Source organism: Peromyscus eremicus, chromosome 4 (genome assembly GCF_949786415.1).
Source record: "Peromyscus eremicus chromosome 4, PerEre_H2_v1, whole genome shotgun sequence".
Classification (NCBI taxonomy): domain Eukaryota; kingdom Metazoa; phylum Chordata; class Mammalia; order Rodentia; family Cricetidae; genus Peromyscus; species Peromyscus eremicus.
This window is the reverse complement of record NC_081419.1, coordinates 81,876,772-81,902,078: the sequence shown is the minus strand read 5'-3', so window position 1 is coordinate 81,902,078 and position 25,307 is coordinate 81,876,772. Positions and strand designations below refer to the sequence as shown.

Sequence of the window (25,307 nt, the reverse complement as noted above, 5' to 3'; positions counted from 1 at the left end):
CAGGATTTCTATTTTAACCCTCCAGTGACTGGCATCCCTGTAGGTGCTGCAGCTCTGAGGGAAAGGCTACCCTAATGGAAGTGTTACAACTCTGCTCTAGCACCAGGAAAGGTGTCCCCAAAGCAAGTGTTACAGCTCTGAAGGGAAAGGTATCTTGGCAACAGAGAGCCAAGAAATACCACAAAGTCACTTGGCACAACACGCCTCACACAAGAGACTTATGGGAGGAGAAAACCCAGGAGGGCGGCTGCCTCTCTCTGCTTGGGCAAGAAGCCGCGGGAACTGAGCAGAAGGCAGGGTTTATATAGAGTTTCTTACAGGGGGGGGCGATAGATTTCCAGGGTGGCCTGGGATTGGTGGAATTTTTGTGGCCTGATCTTGGGGTAAGCAAGTGGGATTCTGTGGTCAGACTCTGGGGCAAGTTCAGGGATTGGTGGGTCTTTGTAGCCTGATCTTGAGGCAAGCTCCCAGCACTGGTGGGATTCTGTTTCTTGGCCCTGGCCTTAGTCTTGGGGTCAAGTCAGGATCAGAGTGTTTTTCCTTTGGTCCTGGTCTTGGGGTCAAGTCAGGGTCACCTAGCCCTTTTACCCTACCATCCCCACCTCAGATCTGTAACTGTTACTGTCTTTTGGGACCCCTCATGATCTCTACTCTTTTCCCTCTCGGGTAGCTTCCTGTTCTAAGGTGCCCTGCCTCAGATCTCTGGCTGTCATTCTCTCAATGGCTCCTTTCCCCAAATGTCCTTCACGTTTCTGTCTAAGTGGGTCTTCTTTTTAGGATCTACAAATTTTTGTTTGTACCATGGAATGAACTCGGCAGCACTCCTAGACAGCCACCCCTCAGAGGGTTCATTGGGCTCACAATTCCATCAAGACAGTGGGAACTTAAGCAGCTAGTCCCGTTCCATCTGCAGTCAAGAGCAGAAGACAAGTAATGCATGCACGCTAGTGTTCAGTTCACTTTGTCCACTCATACAGTTTAAGATCCCCTACCTAGGGAACTGTATCACCCATATTGGGCAAATCTTCCACATCAATTAAAGAATCAAGATAATACGGCATAGAACTACAACCTAATCTAGACAATACCTGATTAATACTCTTTTGCCTTGGGCCAGATGTGGTAGTACACATCTTTAACTCTAACACTCTGGAGACAGGGATGGGTGAATCTCTGTGAGTCTGCGGCCAGCCTGGTCTACATAAGTAAGGGCTGCCAGGGCTGCATAGTGAGACCTTATCTCAAAAAAAAAGAAAAAAGACTCCTTTGCCAGGAGATTCTAGATTATGTAAAGTTGACAAAACTAAACTAATTATCACAATGCTTTGTGGTTCTATCTAAGAAATAAATGTTTGTCTAGTTCAACACAAAGACCATCTCACATACTTCCTTATATAATTTTTATAGTTTAAATCTTAGGTCACAGTTGACTTTTGCAAATGGACATTTAACTGTTTTGATACCGTTTTGTCAAGGTCTATAATCCATCGTAATGACCAATTCACCTTCATAAGGCTCCAACTCCTAGAGAAAAAATGTGAAGCCTGTGTTTCAATATGTGAATCTAGGGAAGGTTTATTCAGTCTATAGCATTTTGACTCATTAACAATGCTAGAGAGTTATTAAATAACAGTTTCATGATCCAGCCCAGCACTTAACCTTTCAAAGCTTCTCTTCGACCTCTGAAAAATGGGGAAAGGTATAATGCATACTCTTACACAAAACAGTATTCAGAAGATACTTGTAAAGGTCAGTGAAGGTGATACATGCAAAGTACGCATGCTCCTGTATCACGCAAAAGAATTCTTGGTAAACACACCTACTTTACAAAACCCTTCCTTGGCTTGAATTTATCTACTGTTTAATCACCACCATGCATTGCTCATTTATTCACTTCACAAGTTTCCACTGAGTAACCATGTACTAAGATGGGCGGTGGGAGTTCACTGGTGGAATTAAATATGGTCCTACCCCAGTGTTCCGTTTAGGTCAGAGGAGGGGAAACTGCTAAGCAGCAATTAAAATGAAAGTAGCTAAAATTCACCACCTTAAACTTTGATCTGGTTAGTGGGAGAATAAATTTTCCATGTCCCATCTGCTTTCTCAGGGTCCACATGATAAACCCAGAGATATGGAAGAGCTGTTAAGGAAATAAATGAGTGTGTCACTGGCTACGTGAAGGCCCTAGGGATCTGCATTTACTAATGTAAATGACATGTAAGTGGCATCCCCACTCATCCCTCCACACTCCTTTTTCTCTCTCCATTCCCGTTTCAACAGAATTGAACAGGTTGGATTTGTCTATGCATGCCATGTTTCTCCTGTCTAGGTGCCTTTTCTCATGCAGCCCATGAAATGTCCTCTGCACCCCCTGTGTTTGAAGCTCTTCCCATCAGCTACAATCCTTATGCCTGAGAAGGAAAGAAAGCCATTTCAAGCTAGCCTGAGAAAACAAAACAGAAACATTTATTAAAAGAATTATGTCTCACAAAATAGGACAGAAAAAATGGCTGTGCTTGTATCCGAGGTCACAATGGAACTCATTCTCGGGGAAATGGCAGGGGATACATTTTTTCCACAGCTCCCCTCCTCCCTGTGCACGTACTCACATTGTTTTTATTATTGGTTTTCCTCCACCAAATGGCCAAAAACCAAAGCAGCAGGGCAGACTTGTGCTGGAAATTTTCAGAGGGAGAGAGATCTGCCCAGCATATTTCAGGTGCCTAGGTATGGAACAAAGCGTTGTAGCCCAGAAATGCGTGCGTTAGTGTGCTGGAGGGCTGCTCTCCCCATGTTTACAGGCCCCCGGAAGGAAAGACCCAAAAAAGCAGAAAGGGCAGGGAGGGCAAAGGAGCACACTGCGTAGAAGGTGTTTCTCCTTCCCAACAGTCCTGCATGTGCTCCGCCTCCTCTTCACTCTGTTGGGTGTCTCTGAGGAAAACACTTTCACTGCCCACGAATTTGGCTAGGCCGGGTAAAAATGTGTAATACTCTGTTTCTGTGCCTGTCCCTTATGAACTCACTGAGGACCAGTGTGAATCAGGCTCAGTGTTTTCCCTCAACTTCTGGAGATATAAACAGCAGAACAAGCAAAAAAATAACATGAGAATGTATTGAAGACCTGGGAAGAAATGAGTAGGTGATTTGTCAAGAAACTGATGATTGATGGATTGATTTCTATGTGTGTGTGTGAGAGAGAGAGAGTGTGTGTTACGTATGTGCTAGTGTGAAGGTGAGTGTATATATGGGTACGTTTGCATATGGAGGTCAAATGTCAATACCTAGTATCTGTCTTGATCACTCTCCACCTTAGTTTTTGAAGCAGGGTCTGGTACTGAACCTGAGGCTCTTTGATTCAGCCAGGCTAGCTGGCCAGTAAGCTCTTTGCCATTGTGCATAGCACGTGGGTGCTGGGGATCCAGACTCAGGTCCTCATGCTTTTGTGGGAGACACTTTACCTACAGAGTCATCTCCACAGCCCCTGCCCTTGAAAACTGTGACAAGAAAAATCTACTCTTTCATACTTTAAATTTTCTTTGGAGTCAGTAAACAAATAACAAAAAAATAAGCAGCAGAAAAAAAATCAAGAAATCATATGATTCTAAATCTTATTGCTAGTGTTACATTTTCTTAGAAGTAGTTATTAGAGGTGAGATGATCCACTGAAAAATTTGATCTAATTGTATGTGAGATGCATAGTATTCAGACTCTTTTAACTACTTTTTAAGAGATGCTAGGGATCCAACTTAGGCCTTATCTATGAAAGGCTAGTGCTGTACCACTCAACTACATCCCGAGGCCTCAAATCATTTAATTAGCATGACACTTTGGAGAAAAGTGTGTGAAAGCATACAAACTCCCACCATGCAAAAGATCATTCAAGCCAGCTGATTTAACAGCCCATTGATTAGGAAGTTAAATAAAACTTCTGTGGTAGAAGCATTCCCTGGCTCCCCAAAAGTCCAGGAAAGGATGTTTTTTTCGCCATTATCAAGGACTCTATCAAAACCTGGAGAGAAAAGTATAGTGCAACCAGGAGAAACTTGCAGAAAATAAAAAGCAATGTTCTGTTCTCCCTCTGCTGGTTTCCTCACGCTATAGCTCTCCAACATCCTGCAGAGAGGCCCAAATGAAATTTCTCCTTGCAAGTCCAGCAATGTTCAGAATTCTTCAGTCTTTCAGCCAAACAAGCCAGAGCACCTCACCAATGCCACTTGTATTCTCACTCACTATTACTGATTTAATGACTAATGTCATTATCATTGCGTGACTACAGGAGAGAGAACAAGCAGCCACCCGTTGCTCAACTAGTTGTCCAAGAAAACCGTCCACAGGAATATAAAATGCTGTATACACTATCTATATAATGTATAACATGCTATGCTTTCCTAAGAATGCGATCTTATGGTTGAAATGCGATGCGGCAAAGGGGACACAATGCTTTTGGAATTGGATGACTTGAGTATAAGCCTTAACATTCCCTATTAATTACCAGGTGTGCAACCTTGGCATACATTGGTTGTCACGTAAGTATTGGTTGTATTATGCTGGTGTTCCTAGAATGGAGTTTTATCAACCTCAAGATAAACACTACACAACAGAATTGTTGGATCCATTTCCGTGTCTAATATTTTATAATTGTGAGTGCTGTTGAACAATAACATTTTAATGATTTATTTCTGCTGTTCCCTGACAGCCTTTGGGTCACTCTCAGACAGAAGCAAAATGGCTGAAGCCATCACTATAATCGTCCACTTCCTCATTTGATGTAATGCCAGACACATTGTGGATACCCAAATGAATCATAATTGATACAGTAATGATTATGGAGGCATGAAGAGCCTTGGGATTTTAATTTGAGACAAATCCATTTGGTTATATGGCTAATATTTTGATCAGCAGATGTGAGGAGATATGTATTTCCTTTGCCAGGCCACCCCCACAACAGTCTGAAGTCTTCAAATGAGAAAAAATCAAATGCTAAAATACAGTTCCAGTTTGTCCTACTGTCCAGCCACAGTTAAGTCCCCTTATGTCACAGTGCTTTAAAATCAAGTGACTCTTGCCCATTTTTATTCTCTTCTATAATATTGGGGGTGGAGCCCATGGCCTTGTGCATGCTAAGCAAAGTACTCCAATGAACTAACGCTGAAAGACTGTGGTTAGAAAGGAAGGAGCAAGGTGCAAGGTCAAGTCAACCTGTTCAAACATATCTTCCTTTCAGCTTAATGAAATAGCTATGATTGAAAGGTAGCAGGCCACAATTCAAAGAACATGTGTGAGCTGGCTGTCCAGTGTTTCTAGAACCAACTGTAGGTTCACAGTAGAAATAATTACAGCTACCAGTCGCTGAGGACTTACTGAGGGCCAGATACTAAGCCAAACCATTCATAAAACCCTTTGTAAAGGGGTCACACATGCATAGATGAAACACACACTATTTTATTCCCCACAACTATCTTATAAGTATTCTCATTTTTATAGGTAAGTATTTGGAACTTAAAGAATGACATTAATTTCCTTTGGTTACCCACCTACCTCATAGCCAAGTCAGGAATGGAATCAGACTATCTCATTCTAGTTTTGTTTTGTGTCATAATTTGGACATTGTAGCAACTTCCCCTTAGAAAACAATTGCTTGCACACCTTTAAGAATAACTACATTTGGGTCAACAAAATGGCTCAGTGGTTTACACCACTTGCTACCGAGTCTCATGACCTGAGTTTCGATTCCTGGTGCACATAGATAGAAGGAGATAACTGATTCCCAAAAGTTGTGCTCTGGCCTCCACACATAAATACACATGCTAACTAAGTATAATAATAGATAAAATTTAATTTTCCAAAGAATATCTATGATAGGGCTAGCAAGATGGCTCAGTGGTTTAAGGAGCTTTGTCATGCAATCCTGGTGACCTGAGATCAATCCCTTGAATGCATGTAAAGCTAAAAAAAAAAAAAAAAAACTATACAAAGTTGACCTCTGTTCCCCATATACATGCCGTGGTACACATGTTCACACACATCGTGCACAGGCTCACATACACACACACACACACACACACACACACACACACACACACACACAGGCGGGGTACTGAGAGACAGGACTGAGACAAAAAGATGAATAATAAAATAATACAATTTGAAAAATTAAAATACCTACAGTGTAAATAAACAATAACTGATAATGTTAGGTTCATCATTAACACTTGAGTGTTGGTGAACATGTTTCAGAGAACAAATTCATTTTGGAAAGAGTGTGAATTGATTTAACCACTTTGGAAAACTCTGCCAGAATTTACTCCAATTGAACACATACACTGTCTATAACCCAACAATCCCACTCCCCACTACATCTCTGAGCAAAGGGTGAATGGATGTGAACTAGAAAGACACTGTATGAATGGGCTATGGACACACCCTTACAGTCAGGAGGCTGAAGCAGGAGGATTGCGAGCTTGAGGCCAACCTGGCTGGGCTACATAGTGACTTTAAGGTTAGTCTGGGCTACACAGCAAAATCCTGTCTCCAAAGAAAATGGCTGGGGACGGGGCGGGGCGGGGGTGAGGGTGCGGGTGCGGTAGAATTTCACAGCAGCTGTACTTATAAGAGCTGCAAATAGAATGAACCAAATTTTGTATCATTAGTGAAATCTTTGGAATACAATTTTAGCAAGAAATACAATTGGCAGTGACAGGGACCTGTCAGCACATATAACATGAATGAATTTCAGAGATAAGGGTAATCACAAGAAGCCAAATCCGAAGGACTACATCTGATCTAGTTGCAAAGTTTAAACAACTGCCCAATTAGTCTATGGCAAATGACTTTGGAATAGTGGTTACCTGGGCAACAAGGGATCATAACTGGGGTGCAGAACAATGTAGGCTTCGGGGACACTGATGATTTCCAGACCTGGGAAATAGAGAACCAAAAATTCATGAAGCCATAGATGGGCAGGTCTCAAACACTTCTCTTTGATGAATTAAAATTCAAAAGGAAAGTTTATAAAATGAAAACCAGGCTGGACAGTAGTGGCGCACGCCTTTAATCCCAGCACTCGGGAGACAGAGACAGGTGGATCTCTGTGGGTTTGAGGCCAGCCTGGGCTACAGAACGAGTTCCAGGACAGGCTTCAAAGGTACACAGAGAAACCCTGTCTCAAAAAAAATAAATAAATAAAATGAAAACCAATTACCTGAGCATTTACCGTCTTCAATTGTCCATGGTGCCTGCCAAATGTCATGCCATCTCTCTGTAAGCCACTGTGTATGCCCACACCCTTCCTGAGCCTCAATTCCTTTCCACATCCTTAAGTGTCTATGAACTGCTCTACCAGCCAACATCTTAAACCCTGGCTGTGCTCTGAACACAGGTACGTGCCCCTACAGCGCGATCCTGAAGTTTACCTTCTTACTTTCCATTTTGATTTTGAGAACCCTGATCTTCCCATTCTCACAATCATAGGCTTTTCCCATCTAGCTGTTTGTTTTTGTTTGTAAAATGTATCTCTTCAGCCATCCTACTCAATCAACTAATAGAGCTTAGGCTCTGGGAATGGTATTATAAAGCCTAGCATCTGCACTCATGATTCTTACCATCTAGACACTTGTAGGACAAAACTGTCCCATGTCCTTTTTATGCATCTACCAATCCCTCTATGTTGATTTAACCTAGGTGACTATCTTCACTGGCCCCACACATCCTGTGACAAAATGCTTCCTGGGAGAAGCAACACACATGTCTACTCAGCCCAGATAGGGATCCCAGAACAGACGGAAGTGTGGACATCACCGAAGTCCAATCTGGTGAACCAATGAGTTTTATTGGCGTTACTTATAAGAATATGGGTGAGAGGTTACTTACAGGAGCAGAAATGATTCAAAGACAGCTGCATCACCAAAGCCACCCCAGCATGGGTGACAGCTCACCATGCTGGAAACCTGGAGCACGATGCACAGCCTGCAGTCAGCTCAGCAGGTTGGAGAGTGCTCTTTCCAAGTGACTGTGGTCTAAACTTCTTCCTGGCAGCTCTGCTGGCTTCTGCTTCTTCCAGGCAGCTGGCCTGGTCTCAGAGTCTTTGCAGCTTAGCTTCTCGGAAACTATCCTTTGCAGCTTGGCTTTGTTCCCTTGAGAAGGAATTCAGACTTTCTTTTTTTTTTTTTTTTTTTTTTTTTGCTTACTTTGACAAGAAAAGGCCCAGAGAATCTGATAAGTTTCAGGCACTTCCTGAGGCTGTTTTGAGTTGTTTATGATCCTATTGAAAGAACTGTCCTGCAGGATAGATGTTTCAATCCTAGAGGAAACTTACACAACACCACACAGGGATGCCGATTTACTAGAAGAGAAACTGAAATTTTCACATCTGGGTTTATATCTTCACACATGTGTAGTCTCTAAATTCAAAGAGGCCCTAAATGTTAATCTCACACTATGATAGTTGGCCAGTTCTTTATTTCTCCTAGTCTTAGGCTGAAATTTTGCATTTCATTGGCTCATAACACAATCAAAATATTCAGGACTGGGAATGTAGCCCAGTGATGTGGCACTTGCCTGTGCAAGGTAGTAGGTTCAATGCCCAACACCTCTAAATATGTAAGTTAAATAATAAGTAAATAAATAAGGTATCAAGCAATGTCTGTTAATAGTACTATGGAAAACTTTGTTCTTTAGTGCCTTTAACTTTGTCACCAATGAAAGTTACAAATTTTTGTAACATATGGCATTTGCCCCTTGAATCTCTAAATATCATTTATAGCCACTGCTATTTTGAAAATACTGTATTTATTAGATTTGCTATAGAATGTGCTGTTTTGTGCATCAATACAAGAACAAAGCAATTTTTAAAACAATCTATGAATTTTCCTGATAGTCCCTCATTATACCCTTCTGATACAGGACAAGCAGAATGGCTCTCACATACAACCAACAGAATGAAAAGCAACATGACATGGCAAAGGTTGGGTCAGAGCAGCTTTTACATGGCTTGATAAACACCAGCCCTGAGAGCCTGGGGCCACTGCATAAGGCTTCCCAGAAACTTCCCTGCTGTGAGAACTAGCTAGTCTAGACAGACAGACCACCGAGAGACACAGGCAGCCATCACACCAGGCCACAACAGTCGTTTTGATGGGTAGGAGTTCGTTAAATGCTTATTTGAAGATCTCTCCTCTCTCTCTCTCTCTCTCTCTCTCTCTCTCTCTCTCTCTCTCTCTCTCTCTCTCTCTCTCTCTCTCAGATTCATTATGCATACAGTATTCTGCTTGCACGTACGCCTGCAAGCCAGAAGAGGGCATCAGATCTCATTACAGATGAACCACCACGTGGTTGCTGGGAATTGAACTCAGGACCTCTGGAAGAGCAGTCAATGCTCTTAACCTCTGAGCCTTCTCTCCAGCCCGAAGATCTTCTTTCTTTAGCTGATGAGAACACTATTTCCAGCCATGTGTACATGCAGGGACCTGCTTGGTCAAAGTGCGTTCACCGCCATGTAACACAGTGTGTAGCCACAGCCTCATTTTGTTTCAGCTTTCTGTTGCATGGAACAGTAGTACCCAACCAGCCCAAGGTACAAAGGAACACTTCCGTACATGCCAAGATGTTCTCAGGGCAGCTCCCTCCTTCATGATATGTTTCCCATCTGCCCCCATTACTTCTGTTGTACCCAGAGTCCCCCAAAGACCACCATGAGACTGAATCCGATGCAAAAGCCAAGAGTCTTTGTATTGTTACGAGTTAAAGCAGGACTCTGTCAGTCTGATGCAGCAGCAGAGCAGGAGAGACCCCAGTAGCAAAGGGGCAAGGTTTTTAAAGAGGGCTTGGGGTCTACAGACTTCATAGGAACAGACTCAGGATTGGTTTATGGGAGTGGCAATCCTGTTAGTAACTTTTAATTGGCTAGGGTTAGTTGGGGGTTACAGTTATCCACTTTTGGGCAGGCCTGGACAAGTCCCACGTTCTGTCCTTGAGCTGCTATGGAGACTGGCTGGCCTAGCACATTCACATTGACCCATGCACATAGCTCTAAGTCATGTCCTGTGTGTCTTCCAACAATTATTTCATCTATCTTGCTCAGTTTTCTAGCTAATGTCTAGCACCTACATAAGCAAAGTCCAAACATCATTCTAATAATCTAAGTTAAAAAGCTGAACTGGATGGTCTGGTTTTAAATCATACTTAATGATAACTGACAAATGCTTAATACTTAACATGGCAATGGGCCTGAAAGTATTCTGTGTGGTTGTCATCTCTGTGTTGTTGGTTTTTTCTTGTCTTCCATTCCCATCACTTCCCTGAAAAGGGTCTTATCACACCCGCTATGAGCACCTTATCACTGCAGTTAAGGTGGTTACTTTGTCCTTTGAATTTTTTACTTTCTTTGTCATTTTCTTTCATTCATTCTCAGATATACTTCTGCAGCTGTGCTAATATGTGTGGCTACTGGATATCTGAAATGTGTCTAGTGAAAACTGAGAAGATATAAAAGATTCGATTTCCAGGTCTTAATATTAAAAAAAAAAAAGTGTAGCACATCTCACACACTTTTATGTTAATTATATCTCAAAATGTTTCAGAAAGATTGGGTTAAACAATGTATTTCTTTTTCTTTGAGCTTTTTGTTTGGTTTGGCTTGGTTTGTTTTGGGGGTGTTTTGTTTTTCACATACAGCCCCTCATACTGTAGCATAGGTTATCCTAAAATATGCAACAATCTTTCTTCTGCCTCTGCCTCCCAGTTCCTGGGATCACAGATGAGACCCCACCATGGCTGGAAACAATGAAGTTCTAAAATTAACTTTTGCCAGCTTCCTTTCATCCTTTCATCTCCCTAAGAGAAAACTTACAACTTTACATTGATTCTCATTATACTTGAGAGTCTAAGGAACTGGCCAGGTCCGCCCCCAGCAGCCATTTCTCGGGAGAGCCTTGTTTTCAGTGCTCTTCTCCTGGGTTGTGGGACGCTGCTTTCGTAGATTTCCTGATGCCTTATTGCCGGCTCCTTCTCAGACAGCTCTTCGGGAACCTACAGCTATCGTTCTCAAACTTCATTATGCTTCAAAAATGCCCAAGATTCTTTGCAGCACCTCACATTCCTGGTCCTTCTGCGTGGAGGTTCCGGTCTGGTCGACAGGCCTGGGGACAGAGATTCTGATGGAGGAAACAGAATGAGGAACCAGAATTCTGAACTCATTTTCAGCCCCGTTTCTCATTTCACCCCGGGCATTCATTGGCTAGCTCATTGTTCTCTTTACTTACGTTGTCTCCAAGGATGTAGCTGTTATTATAGACTGACATTTCCCAATCCTCTCCCGGCTTAGATTCCTCTCATCCCAACCCTTTCTTTCACCTGCACATCCTCACTTGCTCTGTGAAACACAGCTCCTGCAACACCCAAGGCCTTGTCTCCCTCTCCCGGCCTCATGCTTCCCTCTGTGTTCCAGCTCTGCAAGCCCACACCCTCCTCTCTTTCCTATGTCGAATCAGCCCCAACAGCCCAATGCTTCTTCCTCGTGAACCCTTATCCTCACTGTGGCTTCCTCAGTCCTTCAGTTCAGGGTTTCTCAGGCTTGGAAGGCTTGAAATATTGAGCCAGCTAGCATTTGCGGGGACCGTCCTGTACATTTTAGGATGCTCAGCTATTTCCCATCTCTACTCTGTTAAGGACCAGTTGGCACCCCCTAGTGGATAGAACCCAAAATGCCTCATGATGTTGCGGTTGGGGAACCGAAGAGGGAGGGAATGCTCTCTTGCATTATCTCCATAGAGACAAAACCTTATTTGAGGCATTTCACCAGCATAAGAGATTCCGGGTCACGGCTCCTCCCTTTATTCCACACTCTTTTTTAAAAAAAAAGTTTTACAGTTTTCATCAGGATAAAACACAGCCTCTAATGCAGCATAAAAAGGACACCATTTGTCTTCTACTTGCCTCCTCCAGCTTTCCACTCCAACGATGCTGAGTGCCTTTGCAGCCTAATTAAGGATGGATGAAATTCATAAGAAGTGGGAACTGTAGCCAGTAAGTATGCGCGTAGCTGAGGAGATAAATGCAAAGCTCGTAGGGTGTTTTAAATTTAGGGTATGAGTAAGCGTGCACTTTGTGAAACATAGGCAGAATTGTGTTAAATATATGTAGTAAGTTAGTAAACTATACGGCATGCCAAAGTTAAAATAAATAGAAAATATGATGGAACAGAGGGTCACTTGCAGTCAAAAAACGGGATAGAAAAACTGTTAGGAAAAAATCATGGTGTGTCTAAACCGACAATTTTGTCAGACCCAATTCAGTCACATTTAGGTGGAGACACCCAAAATAGTCTCATTTGTTGTCTACCCACTGCCAGGTGTGGGTTACCCCTTTCAAGTTGTTGGCAGAGAGTCTCATAGACTTCCAAAACAACACAGCCATTTGGAATGGAGGGTTCACTGAGACCACCAAACTAGACCACTCCATGGATAGAAGGGTTAATTGATGATCAAATTGTCAAGGCTATGTGTGAGCAGGGGAGGAGGATAAGAAAAGCAGAAAAGCAGTCAGAGATTTTCTTTGAGCTGATACACGCTGATTGGCTGGGAACAAGACACCCTTGCCCAAGGTAGTTGACCTTTGGGACAGGGCTAAGGGAGGCTCCCGAAGGATTAGGGAGGTTCCTTGTTAAACAGAAACCTGCCATTAGGCTTCTGTTTACCTGGCCAGATCCCTTCTGTTTAGGGCACCAGCACTGTCTTTGGGGGGCCGCTTTGGACTGAATAGGGAGGATCCCATGAAGTCCCACTGTCAGCTGAGGCCTCTTGGCAGTTGATGGGTATTGGGGAAGAGTCAGTTTTCTTTGGGGCTGCAACTCCTGATTTTCTTCCATAAATGGCCCTACACAGAAAATACTGAGCACTGAATGAACTCTCTTTGTCTCACTTTGGGACTGAGAAATAGTGGGAGGCTTTGGGAAGAGCTGGAGGGAAGGGAATGGAATCATGTCTAGATGTAGGCATGCCCTTGTCTCTTCCCTTGGGGGCTAATCCAATGGGGCAGGGACCTGGCTAGGTGACCTCTACAGTTTAAGATAATGTACTTTCCCTTCCCAGAATTCCAAGCCCTTTGTGCAACCCCTGAGAGCAGGGCCTTGGTTAGGTTTGGCTGATCTGGCTGGGTCTGCCTTACTTTCTGAGGCTTGACGCAAAACTGTGTAACTGTATTTTTCTTTGTTTCCAAGTTTTTGCTTCAGATGCTGTCGAGAGTTTAAGTATGCTTTGTAAACTTAGCTTGGACTTCCTCTTTTTCTGAAGCTCTACACTTCTGCCCTGAGGCGGCCTGCTCAGATTATCTTCTCTATATTCATCCTTGGGGCAATTTAGAGATTAACAACTTGCCTGCCCTGGGTTTTTCTATTTAAACTCTAATAAATTATCCTTGAGTTTCTGTTTGAATCTATTCTTGATTCTTTTATTAATAAAACAAAGATCCCCAGGAAGGGACCTAACTTCCCAGGTATCCTATGTTGAGTCTGCAGGGACGCCCCAAGATTTCTGGTAATGCTTTCCTCCTTTTTAATTCTTTAACTGGCAGAGAATGAACCCATTCCTGCACCTCTAGGTGGCATCAGTGGGGGTGGAGTTGATCCAAACAAGTCATATGCATGTATGAAATTCTCAAAATAAATCACTGTATTCACAGACGCATGGAAACAGAGTTCTAGGCTCCAGCTTCAATTACGTGTCTGAAACCCTGTCTCAAAAGCAAAACAAAAACCACACCTCAAAACAGCAACCATAGTTTTAGTCTCTTCCCTCGGCCCAAAAATGTAAAGGTTAAATTCCTGGTACCTTTTACTCAATGCAATACCTATTTTCATAGTGTATAGTAAAAGAGAGGATTTCAGAATGTATTTCAGTCGGAATGCAGCAACATTAAAATGTGAGACTTTAAAGTGTCCGTACCTGAGTTGCTTTTAACTCACTCTGCCCAGAACAGATTTGCAAACGAAGTTAAGGAAGCTCCTAAAAGCTAAGGGCCTCCCAACACCCGAACCTCGGGGGAGGTGCAAGCACCCCAGCGCGAGCATCTGAAGCAACTCTTGCTTTGGATTGAGTCATCCCCCTCCTCCCTGAACCCAACCCTTCCGCCTCCGGAGGAGGCCGAACTGGCTTCCGCTCTAGGCAGCTCCCGGCTCGTTTTCATGGTGCACGCGGCCTCTCTAGCCGCCCTCGCCGTCCTCTCGGTGTCAGCGCGGGGAAGGCGGGAGTGTGGAGCGCCGAGTCTGGCCTGTGCAGATACGGTGCTTCCGGAGATCGGCCGAGACCCGTGGCAGCTCAGGTAGACCCGGCCGCACGTGAGTGGAACGTAGGGGGCCGCGGGGTACACGGGAGGAGGGTTGGGAGGGGGGGCCTGCACGGCGGAGGGGGCTTGCGGCTTGCGGCTTGCGGCTGCAGCCTGGCACCCTGCCCGTGCCCCGACTACAGTCGGTCCGCCACCGCTTCTGGGCCACAGCCTGCAGTTTTGTAGTTTGCACTAGGAGTTGACTCCGGGGCCTCGCTCAAGCTGTAGGGCTCCGGGGCAGAGCTGCACCCCCTGCCTCATCAGTTTGGGGATTCGCTCTTGCTGAACTGGCTCCAACCCGACCAGCCACCTGAGTAGCTCAGATTACAGATGAGAGTAACCAGGCCTGGCTCTTTAAAGTTTTGTTGGTTTGGTTTGTTTTTTCCAGACAGTTTCTCTGTGTAGCCTTGGCTGTCCCGGAAGTCTCTATGTAGACCAGGCTGGCCTCGAACTCACTGAAATCCGCCTGCCTCTGCCTCCCAAGGGCTGATTAAAGGCGTGCGCCGCCTCGCCCGCCTTTAAAAATCAATTTTTAAAACTACTTGATATGTGTGGGTGTTTTGCCTGCATGTGGGTCTGTGCTCCAGCGCATGCCTGGTACCCAGGAAGGTCAAACAGAGCGCCTGATTCCCTTGGAACTGGAGTTACAGAGGTCGTGAGCCACCGTGTGGGTGCTGGGAATTGAACCCAGGTTTTCTAGAAGAGCAGCTGGTGCCCTTTACTGCTGACTCATCTCTCCAGCCCCCTCTTTTAAGTTTGTAATTCACAATCTTCTCAGCCCTAGCCTTGTGACTTGGTTAAGCATTTTAGTGGGTTGGGTTTTTGTTGTTTTTAAATTCCTACCCTAGTATCGTGTACATGATAGGTGTTGGTCGGACCTGTTTGATGGTTTGAACCATTTTGATGTGGCTATGAGAGGCATTAATGCGTGCATCCCATACAGGGTTGGGGTGGAACTTACAAGTAACGAGGTGTGATGTTTCTAGAAAGCAGAAAGACTTGAAATTATTCTTTTACATGGGTTGGTGGAAAGCACACTGTATAGTGCGTCCCTTCACGCTGTGAGGTGATAGTGGGAAGGACTGCTTTGAGCAGCTTGATGTGGTAGTAGAAGTTGGAGAACACGAAACCTCAGAGCCAGCATATGAGGAGGTTTTGGCCAGTGAGTGATTGGCCAAACTTGATGGACCTAGAGACAGTGCAACCTGAAGTTGGGTTAAGAAGTATTTTCTCGGCCGGGCGGTGGTGCCGCAAGCCTTTAACCCCGGCACTTGGGAGGCAGAGACAGGAGGATCTCTGTGAGTTCGGGGCCAGCCTGGACTACAGAGTGAGTTCCAGGAAAAGGCTACACAGAGAAACCCTGTCTCAAAAAACCCAAAAAAAAAAAAAATGTATATATTTTTTTCCAGTGGGGATGAGCAGTTCATTAAATTATTCATAAATGAGTAAACAAAGCAGACGCTGGAAATCCCGAGTTTCCTGTTATATAAAATCCCCAGGAATTCAGTTAATGCTATTTAAAAAAACAAACAAACAAACAAACAAGGTTGAGCTGTGGTGGCGCACACCCTTAATCCCAGGTCTCGGCAAGCAGAGGCAGGCAGATCTCTGTGAGTTCCAGGCCAGCCTGGTCTACAGAGTGAGATCCAGAACAGGCTCCAAAGCTACACGGAGAAATCCAGTTCCAGAAGAAAGAAAGAAAAAAAAAAACAAAGGCCCGGAGCAAGGGGTTTAGTTAAATACTTGTTAGAAGTATTTTTGGGAAACAAAATAGATACATACACAGTACCACATGTATCCAAGAAGGGCCTGCAGAACTACTGATCCATTTAGGAGTTAATGTAGTCGATGTTAGTATTTGTCCGTAAGAATGTCTAGGTATAATTTTGAAAGTATTTGAACACTTGGATTTTATTAGAACTATTGGAAAACTTCCTTAACTTTAGGGAGTGATAGTTCAAATTTATGAGATCCAAATTAGCAAAATGTTTTAGTGGGGGTAGTGTTTGTTATGGACTTGTTACTAGAAACTATATTTTCTCTTGCATTGGGATTTTTTTATTTTTTTTATTTTTTTGAGACAGGGTTTCTCTGTGTAGCTTTGTGCCTCTCCTGGAATTCACTTGGTAGCCCAGGCTGGCCTTGAACTCACAGAGGTCTGCCTGGCTCTGCCTCCCGAGTGCTGGGATTAAGGACGTGTGCCACCACCGCCCGACGCATAGGGAATTTTATAGACTACACTTATCAGAAAGAACATCTGGAACCTACTGATCTTTCCTGTTAGTTTATTTTCTGAGATAGTGTTTTGCTGTGCAGTCCTAGAACTCACTGTGTAGACCAAGCTGGCCTGGAATTCAGAGATCTGCCTGTCTCTGCCTCCAGAGGACTGGGCTTGAAGGCATGGGCCACCAGCCTTTTTCTGATTATCCGCAGAAGGGAAAGGCTGGTAAATCATTACCGTCACACACGTATACATGACGAAGGTTTGCATTTATCAACTAAGTAACTGGTTAGAAATCAGTTTAAATGGAAAGATGTTTTATTGGTAAGATGTTCGTGATGAACTAAAGGTATAGACTGACATAGTCCACAGTGAGTTAGGAAGTCCATGGACCCTCACTACCTGTTTACTGCGGATTTCATCAAAGGGTGTGATTCTGGTTTCTGCCGGGTCTGAGAGTAATTCACAAGCAGTAAACAATAGTATTTCTGAGCTGACATAGTGACACTCACCTGTAATCAAGAAGCAGTTGCTGGGAAAACAGATCCAAAGGGCTGTGTGGCAGAACTTTAACCTGTAAGAGCATAGAAAGAGCTGGAATGAGGGATGGAGGGGTGGAGCAGAGAAGAAACAACCCATGTGTGAGCTTAGAAGGCCGAATGTGACGGCTCAAGATGGATGACTGCCTAAAGGTCCATGCTAACCTGACTCTTGACCAGGTTAATCAGGACTGCTTAATCAGGAAGCTAATGACACTTCCCAGGGCCGACTGCCTTGACTCGGGTGTGTGCACTTTTACACTGATGGTTCACCCAAGTAAATGGTGTTTACTGTTTACAGTAGGCCACTGTAACTTTCGTTTTTATTGCGTCAGTTTGTGTGTGATCAGGTTATATGTGTGATGGGGGAAGAGGGCGCTGGTGTACGTGAAGACCAGAGGTTGATGGTGAGTGTCTTCCTCAATCGATCTCTACTGTGTGTTTGAGACTGGGTCTCTTTGCTCTACCTGGAGTGCCCTAGTTCGGTGAAATTCCCTAGCAACAAGCCCCAGGGATCCTCCTGTCTCCAGGATTACAGATGTGCGCCAAAGCACTGGACTTCTCTGCTTTTGTGGGCCCTAGGGCTATTGCCTGGGTCCCTAGGCTTACATGGCTAACACTGGGCCATCTGTCTGTTACCAACAGCCTTGTCTGAGAGAGAAACACCAACTCTCAGATATGGCATTTAAACTGTGCAGTTCCTGTAAATGATTCTTCAGGAAATCAATTTTAGCAAAGGCTCTGTGCTTACTAGAAGGTTCTGAAAATGGGGTTGCCAAATTTAGCAGATAAAGGTACAGGATTGCCCCATTAGATATTTATTCAGACAGATGGGATTAACTTGTTAGCAATATGTGGAACTTAATTAAAATATATCTTTTAATCCGTTATCAGAAGCTCAGATTGACAAACTTGGCTGATAATTCTGAATCTGCTAATAGCTATAGACACTCTGCTTAAACAGTGACACCAGAGAGATCCTTACTTTAAAACAATACAGTGGCAGCAGGGACTGGAGAGATGGCTCAGCAGTTAGAGCACCGGCTGCTCTTCTGGAAGACTGAGGTTGAATCCCCAGTACCCAATAGCAGCTCACAACTGTAACTCCAGTTCACTTTCTTTTTTTCTTTTTTTTTTCTTTTTTTTTTTTCTTTTTTTTTTCCAAGACAGGGTTTCTCTGTGTAGCTTTGCGCCTTTCCTGGAACTTGCTTTGGAGACCAGGCTGGCCTTGAACTCACAGAGATCCGCCTGGCTCTGCCTCCTGAGCGCTGGGATTAAAGGCGTGCGCCACCACCGCCCGGCTCCCAGTTCACTTTCTAGCATTGCATTCATGTAGTACACAGACATCCATGCAGGCAAACACTTATAGACATTAAAAATGCAGTAATTCGACCGGCAGTTTTACAGTTGACCCCTCAACAATTATAGTACTCTAGAAGCTGGGATTTCTAAAACTGAACTTCCTGAGTTCCGAGATAACATTTTTCCTCTATCTCCAGTGTAAGAGTATGCCATCACTCCTGTTTATACAGTGCTGGGAATTGAACCCAGGGCCTTATGTCTAATTCAAGGAGTTCAGGGCAGAATACTCTTGAGTTTCCTGTTCCGGGCCATTGTTAAGGATTCCATCTACATACTGAATTGTGAATTTTCCTTCTTCTGTATCTAAGATCATTTCTACCTCGTTTTCTCCTTCACTACTCTCTCCTTGGGTTCAAAGTTTTTGGGTCCCTGTAAGAAGTGGCAGCCAGCACTTCCATCTCATTCTCTGTTTCATCCAGATCACCCACCAAGATGGGTGTCTTCTTATACATAGCGACAGCCATGCAGCTGCCATTGTGAGTCACTGGCAGTCTCAGCCCACACATGCATGTAGTCCTTTCTCAAGGACTACAGTGCATTCTCCGCTTGTTCAGCTGACTTCAGGCCATCGTAATTCTTGCACAGCAGACCCCGCCGTTTGTTTATTAACTTTCTTTCCCTGGGGAGACCTGATCAGACATCTGCTTAGCACAGGTGGGACACCAACCACGAACCTCTAACGATCCACCAAGTTCCGGCTGGTGAGCCAGGGAGTTTGTTTGGCTTACGTTGTAGAGGATTGATGAGAGTAACCCAGAAGCAGCTACAGAAGCTCACCCCGTCGTGCACGACAACAGCTTGGAGGCCAGATCCTTGAGTCCAGTTAACCTTCCTTCAGTTAACCGCTCTCTTCCTGTGAAGGGTTTCCCTCATTGTGGTGTCACTGTGTCAGTTCGTTGCTATGGGTACCAGACCAAAGACATCACCACTCCAAGATGGCCATGGGGGATTATGCTGTGCCCAGAGAGAAGCCATAGTGAAATGGCTCACGGCCCTCTGGATTTTCTTGTAAGGATTTTAGTGTTTAAGCTTTGTATGTGTGGTTCTTCATCTGTAGCTGGTGCTTGTTCATCCAGAAGAGATTAGCCAATAATCCTTTTCATTTGGATTTTTTAATGCCCATCTATTTTTAGTACCACGTCATACACCAACCCCAATCTGTTCGCATGTGTTTGTCTATACTACAGCCATACCGTACTGTCTTTAATCATCTTTCTAGTAAATCAGCTGTTCCTTTCTTTCACGTTTTCTTGGACCTTTACTCTTTCTTGCAAACCAGCTTTCAAACTCCAACAAGATGGGATAGAATTCCCGATTGCCTTTTGATTGAAACGGCATTGAATTTGTAAAATTCCATAAGGTCTCCTGTGTCTTTTGCAACATTTGTGTATTGTGTAAACCGAACAGTGTTTTGGTTCCCAGCATCCTCGTTAAATCCCCTATTAGTACTAAGCAGTTTGTCTGTTGAACCTCTTTTCTCACATGGATATTTCGTGTTTCTTCTTTCTCTCCTTAAATCATGGAGCTGTGATAGGAAGTATTCTGGTGTAGTTCTGACCTGGCAAGGACTCTTTCTCACGTTCCATGATTAAATGCATTCTTACTTGCTGTAGGCTTTGCTGTTTCCTACTCCTTACTTGCTCTGTTTTGCTTTTGTTTTCTAAAGAAGTGCTGCATTTGACTGCTTTTTGCAGTTTTCCAAATCAGAGTGTTCAGTGTAAATCTGTCTTTAATGTTTTCTCTAGGTTGACCTGCCAAAGAGATTTCTAGACAAAACAGAGGAAACGTGCTAGACTCAAGGATGATGGATCCGTGTTCAGTTGGAGTCCAGCTTCGAACCACACATGACTGCCATAAAACCTTCTACACTCGGCACACAGGTTTCAAGACTTTGCAAGAATTGTCATCAAATGACATGCTTTTGCTTCAGCTTAGGACTGGAATGACACTTTCTGGGAATAATACAATTTGTTTGCATCATGTCAAAATTTATATTGACAGATTTGAGGAGTTACAGAAGTCCTGTTGTGACCCATTTAACATACACAAAAAGCTAGCCAAAAAGAACCTGCATGTAATTGACTTAGATGATGCCACGTTTCTCAGTGCAAAGTTTGGAAGGCAGCTGGTACCTGGTTGGAAGCTTTGCCCCAAGTGCACCCAGATCATCAATGGGAGTGTGGATGTTGATTCAGATGACCGCCAGAGAAGGAAACCCGAATCAGATGTACGTATACATGCAATTGTAAATACTTTCTACAGTTTGGGACTTAAGCTAGACAGAGTAACAGTGAGGAATCATGTTTACATTTTTATCACATTTGTTAGCATACAACAGATTTAAAGTTGAGGTGAAAGAAAATTATGTGTCAAATGTTTCCATACACTCAAGGTCCAGAATGAGCAGTAAACAAGGGCTTAGAAAGAGCATAATGTGTCCAAGACTCCAAGGCTGCAGCTTCTGTTCTCAGACCTTAGGAAGAAGCCGTTAGGAATGGCCTTTAGAACTGGCGCAGACCGACTTGGGGAACTTAGATCCTTTTCTGGTACTAAGTAGCTAATGGATGTGTCACCTGCTGGACACTACACACCAGGAGGAATGTCCCTTTTTGTGCAGGACTGCTTTAAAAAAAAAAGTGTCAAAGACCTGGCTTAGAATTGATTTTTGTTTGGTTTGATATAGAGGCTTACTCTAGCTGACTGGAACTCTCCATGTAGTCAAGACAGCCTCAGTCTCAGGGCAGGGATCTTCTGTCAGCCTCCCCGGAACTAGGATTCCCAGGCATGAGTCAAAGAAAGTGCCCAGGAGTCATTGAGATTAATGTCGGTTTTTCTCCTTTGAAATTATCCCATTAAGAGTTTGAAATATTTGTGACTTTTCATAATGCTTCTGCCTCCAAATTCTGGATATAGCTAAGGTTAAACTTAGGGTTCCCTGTGCTCAAAGAGCACACAGTTTTACATCGTGAAGTGTGAAGCACTGTAGGCCTCTTCCCTAGTCACGTGCCCATATGCGGGTCATTTCCCTCTCAGAGAAGCACACAGTTTTACGTCATTAAGTGTGAAGCACTGTAGGCCTCTTCCCTAGTCACGTGCCCATTTCCCTCTCCTGTTGAGAAGAAGCTGAGACTCCTGCAGCTGGCTGTGCTGTTAGGAACACCTGACAGTTTCTCTCTGAGCATTGTGTAATTCTTGCTGCTAGCCTGTTCCCTCACTTTTCTCCTTTTTGCTGTATTACTAAGCCAAATTAAAATGCTCAGTTGTGTGTACTGTGTTCCTCTCCAGCCCTCTCCAGGACCCCGCACTACTGGAAGGTCATCATAGATACCTGCTGATTCTATGACATCAGCATCCTCGCCCCGTGTCCATTGTTCTTACATGACCGATTTCCCATCCTCTCGTCTTGACTTGGGGTGTACGAAAGCCTGTCGAAAAACCACTTTTACCTCCTCAAATAACAAACTTTAACCCTGAAGCCCCAGGGTTTTGTTTTGCCAAAGCCTTAAAAAAAACGTTGCAGTGAGGTTCAAAACATGCAGCCTCGTTGCTTCTCTCCTCTTAACGTGCGAGGTTCTGAAGGACCAGGGAGTTGTTATTTGGGACCTTGGTTCTGTGCTGTTGGGATGGTTCGGGCTGTCTTCCCTCTGGTGGCAGCAGCCATGGCTGTCTTTAGTGTGCCAGTCTCCGGCACCTGCTGTCCAAGAGACTGAGGGAACAGGAACAGTGCAGATAATTGACTACTCCAGTAAAGGTGGAATAGAGACTGCCAGGGTGGATTCTCCCACCGTCCTTTTTACGTGTGTCCCAGACTGCCTTCCCGAGTCGGGATGCACCGGCTAATGCTGAGTAAAGTACTACTGTGTGGTGTCGAGATTGAAATGCGCAGTTTTCCGTACTTTCTTTCAGGGAAGAACTGCTAAGGCGCTGAGGTCGCTGCAGTTCACGAACCCGGGAAAGCAAACTGAATTTGCTCCAGAAAGCGGGAAAAGGGAGAAAAGGAAGCTGACCAAGAACTCGAGCGCCGGCTCTGACAGGTAGGCTGCTGGCCCCGTCCGTCTGCAGGTTGTCTGGTAGCTTGCTGGTTCCCGTCGGCTTTGCCTCCACGTTTTTTCCGTAACCTTCAGTTTTCTGACCAGTCATTTTAAATTGCGTTCTGAATTTGGGAAACCTTCCGAAAGCCTTGGCTATTACTCATAGGAAAGTAAGGTGTCCGTTGGAATTCTAGAACCTTCTTTCTGAGACGGTAGCATGAGGTGAACAAGGTAATGTTTTGGAATGAGAATTAAAATGGTGTTTGGCCAAGTTACTGTTGGCGAAATTTGATGCTGATGATCTCTTCTTCATATGTTAGCTTCCTGGGAGACAGCTGACCCAAAAGTCATTGCATTTATGAGTACCCGAGTACTTTGGATTTTGTACAGGTCTGAAGTAGACACACGGTTCTAGGGCAGTCAACAGAATGAACAAGAACTAAGTCATTTAAAATATGTCCTTAAGGGGGAGGGGGGGATACGTCCTTAAATTGAGAGTCAAAAAATACTGACATTTATTATAACAGGTCAGGCTATTTTCTAACTGGAATCGACATTTTTACCTTTATTCCATCTGTTAAGTTTTTCCGTTGAATGATTTAAAATATTTTCAGACCATATTTGCCAGAAGTCATTAAGAAACATGAAACAGATTGATTAGAGTGTAAGACCTCTCCGGGAGGCTGTGTCCTGTATCATTTGGTAACTAGGGAAACAAGTCGCTACCAACTACTCATTCCTGTGTCGGCTTGTGTAAAGCCGCTTGAAGGGACATTTCCTTACAGAGTTCTTTTCTTCTTCTGATTAAGCTGTGTACACATCAGAGTGTGTATGCGTGCGAATGCATGCAAATACCATAGTGTGTGTGTGAAAGTCTGATGTGGAATGTCGTTCTGTATGTTTTGAGTGTGTGTTGCTCTGATTGGTTGATAAATAAAACACTGATTGGCCAGTAGCCAGGCAGGAAGTATAGGCCGGTAGGCAGACAAGGAGGATTCTGGGAAGAGGAAGGCTGAGTCAGGAGTCACCAGCCAAACACAGAGGAGACAAGATGACAAGGCAGAACTGAGAAAAGGTACCAAGCCATGTGGCTAAACATAGATAAGAATTATGGGTTAATTTAAGAATAAGAGTTAATCAGTAATAAGCCTGAGCTAATGGCTGAGCAGTTATAAATAATATTAAGCCACTGTGTGATTATTTTATAAAAGGCTATGGGACTGTAGTTGAGAGATTTGTCCTGACTGCGGGGGCCTGGCGGGACCAGAGGAGAAACTTTGCGGCTACAGAAGTCAGAGGAAAGCTGGCATTTGTTTCTGCCTCCTGTCTTGGGTTCAGGGGTCACCCTAGTTATCAGACTTGCATGCCTGCCAAGCATGTTTACCATCTGAGCCACTTTGAGCACGGAGAGTCTGGTCCCCTCTGCCCGTCTGAAATTTCTTCTGCGGAGTATAGAGTAGGCCCTGAGCCTGGTAAATGATGCGCTGGTTTAGAGGGCTTCATTCCTCCAGAAAAATATTGTATCTCCTTAATTGTTTCAGTATCTTATTTCAACTCAATATTTAAAAATAGTATCATGTATGAAGTGCAGCTCACTGTTTTGTTTTACAGACAAATTATTCCAGCAAAGAGTAAAGTCTACGACAGCCAGGGTCTGCTAATTTTCAGTGGCATGGACCTCTGTGACTGCCTTGATGAGGACTGCTTGGGATGCTTCTACGCCTGTCCCACCTGTGGGTCTACCAAATGTGGAGCTGAATGCCGCTGTGACCGCAAGTGGCTCTATGAGCAAATAGAAATTGAAGGAGGAGAAATAATCCATAATAAACATGCTGGGTAATTTATAGTATCAAACTAGGGGGTCTTTAAAACTCCTCTCTCTCTCGCTCTCTCTCTTTCTCCCTCCCTCCCTCCCCCCCTCAAATTCTGTCGCTTTGAAATGCAGTTATAGCCTAGTTGTTGGAAAATAAATCTGAAACACTTCAGTATGAACTTGGTTGCATTTGGGGTGCTTTACAGTTGTTTATTTGATGTAAATTTAATTTAAAATTAAAATTGAAAAGATGGGTTCTTTCTCCAGAGCCAGCTTGAAGCCTGTCTTGGCCAGTCTAACAAATGTAGGTAGTTTGCCCCTTTTAGGGTTCCCATATGCATATATTTCAATAGTAATGATTTAGTTGCATCCCACCCATCTCATAGCAGCCTATGCAGATTTGAGTTTACCTCAGTATGCTATTAGCTGCATGGAGTCCTAACTGAGCAGTGCAGAAGTCAGGATGTGCTTAGCAGCTGTGCTTCGTGCTCTGTGCCAATCGTGAGCTTCTTTTCCGTTCTGTCAGTGGTTGCTGTCTGTACAACTGTTATTTAATTCACTTACAGCAAAGCATGTGGTCTATTATCTCCCTGTCACCCATATGATATTTTACAAAAGTGATCACCCAAATAACTGGCCAGCAAAGACGAAAGTGCAGCAAAGAAGTGAGCGGTCACCGTTGTGGAAGTAAATTCGGATCAGTCGTAAGTGGAACTGTCGTAAATAGAAGGCGTCGGTGGTAACAGGAGTATTGATACCATTGCTGTTCTGGGGACAGACGTGCATCAGAGGAACCTGGTGATGGAAAGTTACCCATTTCTCTGAGGAAAGTGGCTCTGCTGAGCAGGAAGATTGTGCCAGGAAAGTGATGGTGAAAACTTCACATTCATGGCTGTTTATTGTAAATAGATATTTCACAACATTGAACGATCGGAAGGGTTTCTATTTAATGTTAACAAAGCAGGCAATCACTGTTCAGACTAATTTTGGGCAATAAAATAAAACTCCAGTTCTTAATACATAAA

At 44.0% G+C, this 25,307-nt stretch overlaps 1 protein-coding gene and 1 long non-coding RNA gene across 7 annotated transcripts in view; one reads left to right on the top strand and one right to left on the bottom strand.

The window, feature by feature from the left end:
- LOC131909433 (uncharacterized) overlaps positions 1-19,325 on the bottom strand; it is a 27,062-nt gene extending 7,737 nt beyond the window's left edge. The window contains exons 1-3 of the long non-coding RNA XR_009378846.1: positions 19,167-19,325; positions 17,050-17,111; positions 6,849-6,918 (exon numbers count right to left, since the gene is read on the bottom strand). This is a non-coding gene — a long non-coding RNA (uncharacterized LOC131909433). The remainder of the gene's footprint in view (positions 1-6,848; positions 6,919-17,049; positions 17,112-19,166) is intronic.
- On the top strand, positions 11,127-25,307 carry Arl14ep (ADP ribosylation factor like GTPase 14 effector protein). 6 transcript variants are annotated; one of them, XM_059261065.1, is made up of 5 exons: positions 11,127-12,021; positions 20,184-20,665; positions 22,345-22,472; positions 24,081-24,305; positions 24,849-25,307. In XM_059261065.1, the coding sequence occupies exons 2-5, from the start codon at positions 20,240-20,242 to the stop codon at positions 24,901-24,903; spliced, it is 834 nt and encodes a 277-aa protein (XP_059117048.1). In that variant the 5' UTR covers positions 11,127-12,021; positions 20,184-20,239; the 3' UTR covers positions 24,904-25,307. The 6 variants fall into 6 exon arrangements, with proteins under 6 accessions (XP_059117048.1, XP_059117047.1, XP_059117045.1 ...); XM_059261064.1 differs by lacking the exon at positions 11,127-12,021 and adding an exon at positions 14,189-14,313; XM_059261062.1 differs by lacking the exon at positions 11,127-12,021 and adding an exon at positions 14,208-14,329.

What these genes read in the sequence shown, in the direction of transcription:
- Arl14ep (XM_059261065.1), top strand. Translation starts at nt 20,240, where the DNA reads ATGATGGATCCGTGTTCAGTTGGAGTCCAGCTTCGAACCACACATGAC. An exon ending in TCGAGCGCCGGCTCTGACAG is followed by an intron (nt 22,473 to 24,080) that starts GTAGGCTGCTGG and finishes TTTGTTTTACAG; the next exon opens with ACAAATTATTCCAGCAAAGA. An exon ending in ATCCATAATAAACATGCTGG is followed by an intron (nt 24,306 to 24,848) that starts GTAATTTATAGT and finishes ATTCACTTACAG; the next exon opens with CAAAGCATGTGGTCTATTAT.